At 40.4% G+C, this 12,229-nt stretch overlaps 1 protein-coding gene across 2 annotated transcripts in view; it reads right to left on the reverse strand.

The window, feature by feature from the left end:
- grin2aa (glutamate receptor, ionotropic, N-methyl D-aspartate 2A, a) overlaps positions 1-12,229 on the reverse strand; it is a 267,809-nt gene that overhangs the window by 43,951 nt on the left and 211,629 nt on the right. For both annotated transcript variants that reach the window (XM_054750460.2, XM_015945976.3), the window contains exons 6-7: positions 7,781-7,983; positions 244-415 (exon numbers count right to left, since the gene is read on the reverse strand). In XM_054750460.2, coding sequence (XP_054606435.2) covers positions 244-415; positions 7,781-7,983 — 375 coding nt within the window. The remainder of the gene's footprint in view (positions 1-243; positions 416-7,780; positions 7,984-12,229) is intronic.

Raw genomic sequence — 12,229 nt, forward strand, 5'->3', positions numbered from 1 at the left:
TACATTAAGACAAATGTTATATTTATTCATCTAAAATTGAATTCTGAGCCTACCTTCAATTTAAGGCTGGTAGTTAAAGATATGCAAAACAGTTTTCTGCAGCAGTAAATCATATTTGCTCAATAGAAGTGGCAGTGGGTGCCAAAGCCTGAGAGCTTTGGAGTGATTAAAAGTTTATTTGGATTTGGCAGAAGCAGACTTTTTTTAGACAAATGTCTCTAAATTGTTGTGAGCGCGACTCACCTCTCCCACCATCCCGTTCCAGACATTGTTTATCTTCTTGCCGTGCTTGCCGTTAGTCACCAGGTAGAGGTCATAGGTGAACTTCACATACTTGGCAATTTTTTTCAGGATATCAATGCAGAAACCTTTGCAGCACTTCTTTATGTAAGTCCCCCCAGCCTCTGTGGTGTTGCTACAAAAACACACAAACCCACAAAACCCAAGAAAACATTAAAGGCTGTGAGAGACACAAGAAGAAGAAGCAGTTTTGAACTTATCTAAACATGCATTTATATCCAACCTTTAGCCGGGGCCTCCCCCAGAAAATTGCTGGCCGCACCAGAGGAGACCAATGCTCTCATATTATTGTTCACACAAACTATAAATGCATATCATTTAATCAGACATAAATGCAAAACCCAATAAAACATATACAATTAATAAATAATCAGATTTCAATAAAGTATTTGTGTTTTTCCTGCTCAGCATTTTCAAAAAAAAAAAAAGTTTAAAGAGCAAGTCACCTCCTACCAGAGTCTTACTCCACTCCCACTTTCTGTTTGAAAAGTGCAACTAATCCTGTTGGCTGGCAGACCGAGAGGGTGGAGCCACTAATCAATACACACACACACACAGGCTCACTTGCATCATAATGTACCTCTTAGCCAATAGAGATGGCAGATTTGAATTCAAATGCAGTGTAGAGTTTTCACCTGAAGAGGACGCAACACTGACAGTTTTAGGCAGAATATTTTAACCAAGATTCACTAAAGTGCCAAATTATTGACTACGCGTGTCTACAGCACGATTAGACACTCATTTGCATAGTTTACCAGCAAAAAAACAGTTGATTTGGGGGTGACTTGCTCTTTAAATCTCTAGTATTTGTAGAGTTAGCAATTGAAGTGTTCTAAAAATTCTACAGTAAATTTGAAATAACATTCTACATAACAGTTCGAAATGTCATATTTTGAAAATTTTGTGTTCTTCAAAATTGAGGTGAGTGTGTTGGATGAATATTGCTTTTTAATGAAATCAAATAAAGGAGCATGGAATGCATCGCCACAGGCTAAACTCTCCTAGAGTTATGACACCGACCAATCTGGTGTGCCACCCTGCTAATTTTTCTCTGGCCTCATCTGGCCGCCCCTAATAAAATGACCTGGAGGCACCACTGTATGGTTGTTCTAGCAGCCAGAGAAAGTTACTTTTGTGGCTTCAAGAGTGATGTTTGGAACATGCCTGTACATCAGTGCATGAGAACCCTTTCTTTCCCTGTCTGACTGCATTCTCAACAGGACATAAAATTATTCAAAAATTATTCGACTGATTTGAGACGCTAAAAATAATTGAACTCAATAAAGCTTTTAACAAGCAGACTAATGATTAAAATAGGAGTTCAATGTGCTGTTTGTAGATCTGATGTAGAAACTAAAACCCGGGCCTGGTGGCTTTGACTCGGTTCTACATTTGCTTTTAAGTAAATAAGATTGTGACCCACCTCTAACCCTAACCCCAATCCTTTAAACAAAACATCACCAATCTTATTACTACTAAAGTACTGCTATGCCTCGGAGCTTTTAATATTGTTCATTGCCTCACCGTCGGACGCAACAGAGTTAAAAACCAGCTAAAATGCTACCATATGTTAGTTTTGGCCAGATTTTAAGATCATCGTCCACCTCACTGGAACAGTTCCCATGTAGTTTATTTCTCAAACACATTAAAACATACCAGCGCAAATGGATCACATCTTCATGGGGCAGCAGTGGCTCAGGAGGTAGAGGCGTTTAGTAATCGGAGGTTTGTAGGATCGATCTCGGTTACCGGTAGAAAATTCTGCTGTTGTGTCCTTGGGCCAGACACTTAACCGGCCTTGCCTTCTGGTGGTGGTTGGAGGGACTGAAGGTGTCTGTGTACGGCAGCCTCGCCTCTGACAGTATGCCCCAGGGCAGCTGTGGCTACATTGTAGCTCATCAGCACCAGGGTGTGACTGTGTGTTGTAAAGCACCTTGGGGGGTTCTAGGACTCTAGAAGGCGCTATATCAAATACAGGTGACTGGTTCCTATCTCCAGCGGTCAATGGGCAAACAAGCAGGGTACACCCTGGACAGATTGCTAGTCCATCGCAGGGTGACACAGAGGCGCACAGGACAAACAACCATGCACACACACTCACACACATAAGGATAGACCAATCAACTTGACAGACGGTTTTTGGACTGTGGGAGGAATCCGAAGTACTTGGAGAGAACCCACGCATGCACAGGGAGAACATGCAAACTTCTTGCAGAAAGACCCCAAGCCAGGAAGCGAACCCAGGTCCTTCTTGCTCCAAGGCAACAGCTCTAACCACTGCGCCAGTGCAGCCCGTCCAAACGACATAAGGCTTGATAAACGCGCTCCTCCTCCTGAGAGACAGGGCTTGACAGCAATGCATCTGCAAGCCATGTTGCCATCTGCGTTTGAGGCTGAGAGCAGCAGAGTTCAAAAAGTGTTCCCAGACACAAACATATACAGTTCAACCACCTGGGGATCTCATTTGACTTTTAGATGTGTGCTAATTTAGAGGACGATGACCTCCTCCTTTAGCTTGACATCCTATACACAAACTTTACGAGAAGGAGAGATAAAACAAGGCCTGCTCAGACTAAGCCGTGACTCTGCAGTTTTGTTTGGGAGATAAAATTCACACTATGATTAATTTTACTGTTTGAAAATCATCAGTTTCCACAATTCCTCCTTTTTCAGTCAAATAGGAAAAATAGCTTTTTAACGATGTTGGAGAAAGATGGGTAGCAATATCACTTCAGACATTTTCGTAGCTGTAACAGTAAATAGTAACTTATAATAATATTTTTACTCTTAAAGGCACATTCAATTAAGCTATTTTCAGGGAAATTGTTTTTCAATTAACCATATAAGCTGTATGCCTACAAATTATATTTCACTATGTAATTATTACCTAAGAAAATTGGCATTTTCTAACTGTAGTTTTTACATTCCCCTCAAGAAGAGATCATCAGTTTATGATCCACCTGGTTGTAGATGGAAGTACTAACCTTGGTAAAGAAGTAGAAGTAAATAAAACAGCCAAATACAGTCAAAAGGTTATTTTGTGTTTAACTGGAACACAGACTTGGACTAGATAAACAGACACAGTGTTTCATCTGGTAAGTTCAGATGATTTGACTCAAAGACAACGTGGATTTTTTTTATAAAAAAAAACTTCATAAAATGTTCAAATATTTACAAATAAATCCCCAAATTAGAATGAAGTAAATAAATAATAAATCTATGTAGCAATTTGAATGTCCGATGTACGTTGTCGATGCAATACTACACTGCAATAAGCTGTAGGCCAGAATAACTTAAAAAGGAAAGTTCAACAGCTGCCTTAAAAACTTGAGTCATGTCAACTTAAATGAACACTTTCTTTCAACTCTATGTGTCAAGTTATACAAATATCGTAAATAATAACTATGGTTTGTTTTAATATTATATTGTGAGTCAAAACAACAAATGTTATTAGATTACAAAGTGGAAAAACCATTTTGTCTTGTTAAAGAGCAAGTCACCCCCAAATCAACTTTTTTTTGCTGATAAACTACATAAATGCGTGTCTAATTGTGCTGCAGACACGTGTAGTCAATAATTTGGCACTTCAGTGCATCTTAGTTAAAATTTAAATATTCTGCCTAAAACTGTCAGTGTTGTGCCGTCGTCAGGTAAAAACTCTGCACTGCATTTGAATTTAAATCTGCCATTGCTATTGGCTAAGAGGTATGCTATGATGTAAACTGGTCCTTATGATGTCACAATGTCGTTGTGAGCCTGCGTGTGTGTGTATTGGTTTGCGGCTCCGCCCTCTCGGTCTGCAAGGCAACAGCATTTGTTGCATTTTTCAAACATGAAGAGGGAGTTGAGTAAGAATCTGACAGGGGTTGACTTGCTCTTTAAGCATACACACAATTCTACATAATGTTAACTTAAAAATTTGAGTTAGACTTGTATGGTTGTCCATTCAAATTGAAAGTTTATGTTTACTGAACAAATGGATTAATTGTTTGAGCTCGTGTAACAAAATGGCAGCTGTCATGCCATTACAGGAAAACGGTGAAGCAGGAAGCTAACGAGACTGAAAAATGCTGGCTAACTCACGCCTCATACACAACACAAGGAGCTGAGTCCTCCTGAGCATTTAGCGAGAACTATAACTTTATTTAGTGCAGTGGAGTGAAACGGCACAACGTTCTTATTCCTACGACCGCCCTCCTCACTTTCGATGACAACATGACAACAACAAATAACTCCACCTTTTGAACACTATATCAATATCAAAACACACAAAATTGAGTTTGACAATTAAAACTTAACAGGGAGTCTTAGATGAAATAGGAAAAATAAACTGAAACAACTTTTTGAGGTTGTCATTTTTTACAGCGTACTCACCAGTAAGAGATTCATTAGCCCACAGAAATAATACTAAATCAAGTTTTGGGCTAAAGTAAGCTTGACGGCTGGTGCTGAAATTTAATAGCCGCCATCATGAACACAGTGTACTCAATCAGGAAGGCCAAAGCAGCGTTCATGTGATGTTTGAGAGGCTGTTTGTGAAGTTGCCAGCCCAACTATGAAACACTCCAGGGCCTGAGGGGTCTCCAGAGTGGGCAGCGAGGGATTGTGCATGTTCTAGTGAGTAAGGCTCATTCTTAGGGCTCGGCCTGGATGACTGAACTCACGGTTCTGTATGCATGGATACCCTCCAAACCCCGATGCGACCCCTTCCTCCTCCACCACTCCCCCGTTCTCTGCCTCTTTCATCCCCTCAGTCAATCCCTCTTGGTCCAAATGGATACTGCGGATGCTTGAGTGAGAATTGCACTGTGGGAGGGAGGAACAAGGCCGAAAGCAATGGCCTGTGAGTGGACATGTGGCAGCAGGGAGTGTATACAGGCTTGTCAATGTGTGTTTGTGTTCCTCCTTGGAGATGCTTTATCCTCCTCCCTACTTCACAGTGACTGGATGATAATCTCTTTCCTGAGACCCTATTACGGTTTAATCAGCTCCCCCTCTCTACGTGCGTAGCCGTTGCTTCATTTACAAAAGAGTAAGCGAGGGAGGAAAAAGTAGTGATGCAATAAGCTCAAGCTGATGTTTGTGTCCACCAATGTGAGCCAACACATACTATTGTCAAATATCTCCAAAGACGCTTTGATTCATTGGAGCCCATCAGTGGCTAAGACACACAAACTGGGTATTTGTGCTGCAGGAACAAGCAAAAAGCTCCAGATATTCAAGCGTCAGAGAGAAACTTTATATGAGAAGGAATTAAACTGCTTATTTCAGCAGTCGCCTCCGTTTTCTGTGGGAGGGAAGTAGCTGCTCTAAAGGACTAACGCCGCACCCTGTCACTGTTCACCAAGGCGGAGAGAAAAATGCAGCAATGGTGAAGAAGAAAAAAGAAAATTGTTTTTTAAGCTTTCTGTGCCTTTTCTTTTAGAAAATCTGAAGCAAAATCAAGTTTGAAGCACACAGACAAGACTGAGCATCACAGCAGTCGCTGTGGTGAACTGAACTGTGATGGAACTATAGTTTTTTATTACATGAGAGAAGTTCTGTTTAAATTTATACTCCATTTTGCTTATCCAGGGTAGGGTCACAAGGGCAGTAGCCTAAGCAGGGAGGCCCCGACTTCCCTTTCCACAGCCACTTGGACCAGCTCCTCCAGGGGAATCCTAAGGTGTTCCCTCACCAGCCGAGAAAATAGTCCCTCCAGCATGTCCTGGGTCTTTCTTTAGGTCTTCTCCCGATTGGACATGCCCAAAAAACCTCACCCGGGAGGCATCCAGAAGGCATCCTAACTAGATCCCCGAGCCACCTCAACTGGCTTCTCTCAATGTAGAGGAGCAGCGGGTCTATTCTGGGCCCCTCCCGGATGATGGAGCTTCTCACCCTATCTCTAAGGGAGAACCCAGACACCTTGTGGAGAAAACTAACTTTGGCCGCTTAAATCTCGTTCTTTTGGTCACTACCCAAATCTCGTGACCAGGTGAGGGTTGGAGCATAGATTGACTGGAGAGCTTCACCTTCTGGCTCAGCTCTCTGTTCACAAAGACAGATCGGTACAACACTCGCATTACTGCAGACACAGCACCAGTTTTCCTGTACGTCATGTTGCTTGTTGTCCAATAGCATGCGGAGACAGTTTGAACAACAATCATAGATCCCGCCCCACAACTGACATCCGTCAGCTAGTTCACTTTTGGAGGCAAATTAGTTCAAGATGTCTGCTATAGCTAATCAATCTTTGACAACACAAACATGTCCCAGAAGCTCATACATAATATAAAGGAAGAGCTTTTGTTACCCCAGCTAAAGGTGTTTTTTCTGACTTTTCTGCCTTTTTAACTGTATTGTTCTACTAAAAAGGTCAGTTTAGAGAAATGGGTAAACTGAGTGAGGCAAATGTAACTCTTGACAACCGGTATTTTGTTGTTTTTTTAGTGCAAGACAGTGAGCATGCACAAAGTATAATGCCATGTCATCTTTTCCTAAAAGCTTGATACGCTAAAGCAGAAATAAAGTCTCCCCTTTGGGAAGCACCTTAAAAACTATAATCAAAAATCTAATTTTGTCATGTTCTGTGTCCCTTTGTTCCCCAGCCCCTCCAGTTCCCACTCCAGGTTCTCCTTTTGTGTTTCATAGCGCCCTCATGTGTCCTTTGTCGTCATCTCATGTATGTGTCTCCTGTGTTCCTTTAGTCTTCTCCAGTCACCCCTCCACAGTGTTTATAGTTTCAGCTTGTCATTTTTATTAGTCTCTTTTATATGTTTTGTCCCACCGGTTTTTGTAGTTCTCCTTCCCTTTAGAATTTTAGTTATATGGTTGCTTTTCTGTTTTTAGGTTCACTCTTAGGTCATGTTAGTTTCTTCCCTGATTAGTCATTGCTTTCACCTGGTCCTCCCCCCACACTCCACACACCTGCAGCTCATCTGCCTCCCATTATGCCCTAATGTATTTAAGCCCTGTCTTGTCTCTGTGTCTTGTCGGTCCATTGTTGTTTATGTCAGCATAGTTTTTTGTCTCTCCCTCTTGGTCTTTGGTACTTTGCTCATAAAGTGAGCTTTTGGATTTATCCCTGCTTCATTTTTGTTTCTGGGTTTTTGCCTCCTGCCCTTTTTGGATTTTTATTTTGTCATCCAAAATAAAGGATTTTTCTTTATTTAACATTCCTGCCTCGTGTCATCCTGGGTCTGCATCTTGGGTCCTAACCTCCTGCTCCTAAACGTGACAAATTTATATGGGAAAAGGAATTGGAAACAACAGAAAAGATTGTTTAAAAGAAATTTTTTTTTCTAAAGCTTAAATATTGATTTATGTAATTTACAAAACAGCTCAAACTAGCATAACACCTTGTTACAAATGCTCTTTTACACTCGTTAGCTTGATTCTTGTTGTGTTCGAATGATTTCTGTAAATCTACCAAAAAAAGAGCTACTTCATTTAGAAAGAGTAACTGGATGATGACTACGGTACACCTGAGCCTTATACTCACTCTTTGATATGCTTCCTGCAAGGCACAGAGTTCCTCATGCAGGTACCAGTGAGTCTTTCTACGTCCTCCACAATGACAAAAGGTTTCTCCTCTAAGGTGACGATGGACAGGTGGTTGTCATCCAGTTCAGCATCGCCGAAGGAGTTGAAACGGGGCCACACTGGATACTTCACTGTGAGGCTGCCATTGTCCAGTCTCCCCATCTGTTGAAAATATGAGAATAGAGCAGGAAAAAAACCCAATAAAAGTAGGTAGTAATAAATCTTTATTACTAAACTGCCCCCGATGCACTTGTTCATGGTAAAACAAAATAGATTTTATGACATTTAACTGGTGAGTTGAAGACAATAATAATAATGCCGCCTGCTATTAATCTGCTGTGGTTCCCCTAAACTCTCTAGGCCAGAATTTCTTTATGCATATTTATCAGTGACACACATTTAGTACAGAAAGTTCTAACATTTTTTTATTCTTTCGTTATTTTCTTTCTAGGATGTTGAGCCATTTTGGTGTATTCTTCAAAAAAGAATGACCATTGAAGATTGGCTTAGTTCACAATAATGATGAAATTGCCTGTGACGTCACATATGCGACGTGCCAAAACTGTAAACCCAAATGTTGAAATAATCAAATATATTGAGTAGATAACACTCATAAATTTAAAAAAGTTTTTAGAACTCATATGTGTTGAGTTAGTTCAACCTTTTCCTTGTTTTAACCCTTTGATGCATAATGGTCACTACAGTGGACAGGTACTCAAAATAGTTATTTATTTGTTTTTGCTATTAAGCACAGCTGTTGAAGACTTTATTGCATTTGAGCCCCTCCATTTGGACTTCAGTAAGCCAAGCCAACATATTTCATGCTCAGAATGCATGCTGTCCACTGAGGCGGACATGTAATAAATTATTTGTAAATTATAAAATTTTACAAAAAATATTTGTTGAAATTTGTTTCATTCACACCTAAAGATGAATGAAAAAAATTGTTAAAAAATCATAGTTGAAGATTTCATAATTCATGCATCAGAGGGTTAAGTACATAGAACTCAAACTGTTTAATTCATCTGAAAAAACAAATAAAATCAGTGAAGAACAACTTAACTTGAATGAGTAATACGAACTAAAAATATTAACTTATAATTTTATGTTTTTATATTATTCTATTCATCTTTATGTCAACTTAAAGTGTGTCTGATAAACAGTTTTGAGCATATTTTCCAAATAATGAGTTGAAAAATGTTGAAAATCATGAGCGAATTACTCCCCAATTGAGGGACATCAATATTTATAAGATAACATTGAGATAATTTAAGGCAACTGCAAATGTAATTTTTACTTTATGTAAACTTAAAGTATTTAAAAATATCACTTAAATATTTTTGTTTAATCAGTAACAAAATAGTTTTTGAGTTCTGTGAACTTATTAAGTTTTACAGTGAATTTCTGGTGTGTAGTCATGCTAATTACGAACTTTTGCAAGCTGGTAAATCTCAAAGTATGTGCCTGGCGTGGCCGAAACACCCATCATTACTTTTCATTTAAATTGCAGTACAACATATGTGTGATCCTGTGCGTAAGGCAAAGCGGGTTAGAAAATGGCATTTTTAGCCCCGCTGACGTATTCAATTTTTCGTTCTTCCGGGGACCCATGAGGCGGAAGTGAATTAGACTCCCTATTATTTTTCTGATCTTCACAAGGCCTGACGAGAAAACTGGGAGGAAAATTGAGAGCATACGTTAGGGCATCATTTCATCCTTATTTTGTCACATAAACACAAAAAGCCGCTCCGTCTAACTGAGCGGCTGAAATAAGCCCCGCTGTCAGCGAATGTTGCAGAATAACATAACAGAGCATCATCGTGCATACAAGGATGGATGATGAAATGAGATGAGATTTTACTATGAATGCAAACATGTTCATTGAGTGTGACATCGAAAGAGGAAGTGTGTCACTGTGGCATCATTTAGAAATGTTCGGAGCTGTGATGTCACCAATTCCTCTGTGAATACGTTTTTTTCTCCCAAGCACATATGCCTGCTGTACATGTGCGGGCATTTGCGTCATTGTGTCAGACAGCGAAAGCAGAGAAGAAGAGAGAAACGGCAGCAGGCACCAAGGCTTTGCCTGACATTCAATTATTAATAACGCAGCAGACATAAAACTATGAAAAAATCTGCCTCACTTATTTCCTTGCATTTCAGAACTCCTGCCTGCATCTATTCTGCCTCTTTGCATCAGTAAAAATCAGGATTGTTGACTAGGTAAACATACACACACAGATAAGGGACTTCTGCGTTGGAAGTTCATTTTTGTGTTCAAACACGTTTTATCAAGCCGAATGGTTGATGTGAGAGTGTTAACGTTCTGACCCGAGAGTCACAAGACAATGTTGTTACCAACAGGATGCATAAGAGCTCACACACTGCCGTTGTTTAGCCTCGCATGCTTGGCTGAGTCATTAACAGATGAGCAGAGAGGAGGAAATGAAATTAGCATTTTAATTGTTTAGCTTTGAGTGGCTTTCTACCCTCTGACAGGGATTAGAGCCTCTCCTCCGCTCTTGGTCGGCACCACTGTCAACAGCTCACTCTGCTGTCAGCCGCAGTCCTCGAACTCTGGATCTGTGTGAGTGTGTGTGCGCGCGTGGAGGTGGGGGAGTTGCGTGTGTGTGTATGATTTTGAATTGAAGAGGGAGAAGCAGCATAGAGCAGTTTCAAGTGCGTCACCTTCGGTCTCTGGGGATTGACCACATTTGGATATCTGACTTAGTCCAGCTGTTTTGAATTTTACAAGTGAGTGAGTGTGAGTAGACACACACACACACACACACACACACACACACACACACACACACACACACACACACACATGCACGCACGCACACACACAGGTGTGCCAGTAGGACTGGAACGTAATAAAGGAGTGATGGGAATTTTTGGACACGTACAGTAAGTGAAAAACTATTCAAATTACTTTTGCTTATTTTTGTCACACGTTCACATCTTTCAGATGTGTGAAGTGAGTCTGGGGGCCACAGCAGCAGATGATCTGTCACCTTTGGTCTTTAGCCTGGTGCTGCACAACCAGTAGGCTTTGACCTCAGGGACCTGCTGGGGGTGTAGGGACTGAGAAGATCACCAATGTAAGATGGTGCTTGTCCATGTAAGGCCCTATAGACCAGAACCAGGATCTTGAAATGAACCCTGAAGTGGTCTGTAGTGTAAATGGAATGAAAAAAAGCTCTTTTTGACTCTCAGAGTCATTTTTCAAGATAATTAGACATCTTGTCTCTGATTGGCCAACAGCAATGCAACTCCGCCACTTTGCAACATTGATGTTTTATGTCCAGAAATAACACAAGCATGGAGGGGTTCTGTCATGTTGTGGAGTTGCTACAGCTAGCAGTTAGCTTCTGCTAGCCTAGAAGCGCTCTGCTCTCTCCTGGAAGCCAAATAAACAACAGCCTTCCCCGCTCACGAGCCAAGATGTGCGAGTTCATGAATGTTAATTTCACAGTGTGACGTAGATCTGACTATTTCTGATCTGAGCGTTTTCAGCTTTATTTTCTATCGGTGGCCAATACAGGAAATAAGGCTGGAAGACCATTTTCACATTCAGCCTACGTGTTAAACTCATGATTAATTAATTAAATCAGCATAATATTGCCTGGAATGGCGAAGCAGTAATTTTTATGGCATTCGTGCCGCCACACTTGGTGTACTTGCTCAGATCACCTGACATCTCACTGGGACTGTTGGAGGACGGACATCTTTATGTGAAAAAAGAGCTGGCCCCTGAACTTCATGACTTGTAAACCATCGACAAGAAAAACAAAGAAGCCTCTTTGATTGCTGTGATGCATTTTCATTCCACTCTTCTCTGCATCATCCTTTAAAAACCACACTTAACCATGTTTGTTCAGGCTTTTTCTGTCAGATTTATTTTTTATTTTTTTTTGGCTCTGTCTGAAATATTAAAGCAAATACAGGATGTCGGTATTGGGTAAACACAGTAAGATGTTTATAAATCAGTTTCAGTTACATGTTATGACCACAGTAGGTACAGAAAAACGACAGAAAGTAGGGCTGGACTGCCTTCTCTCCACATACATACCCGCCTACTTCAGCATTTTTCCTGTCATGTTGCCTCACGAGCTGAAATAGAAATGTTCTTTCCCAGGTTTAATGCATTTGTTGCATAAGTCCTTAAGGACTGCAACACCTAATAGCTAGTTGCAGTACAATGAAGAGAGCAAAGTAAGGACCAAATTTCTAAAAATCATGAAAAAATAAATACATCTTTAAATTTAACATATAAAGAAATAAGAAGTTCAGATATGACTCAGCATAATAAAACCTAATGAGATTCAGCTTTTTAAACATATTCCATGAGCATTTATTAACTCAGAAGTATCGCTGAAGGACTTAGTTTTTCGAGCCTGAGAGG

Source organism: Nothobranchius furzeri, chromosome 12, assembly GCF_043380555.1.
Source record: "Nothobranchius furzeri strain GRZ-AD chromosome 12, NfurGRZ-RIMD1, whole genome shotgun sequence".
In the NCBI taxonomy this organism is placed as follows: Eukaryota; Metazoa; Chordata; class Actinopteri; order Cyprinodontiformes; family Nothobranchiidae; genus Nothobranchius; species Nothobranchius furzeri.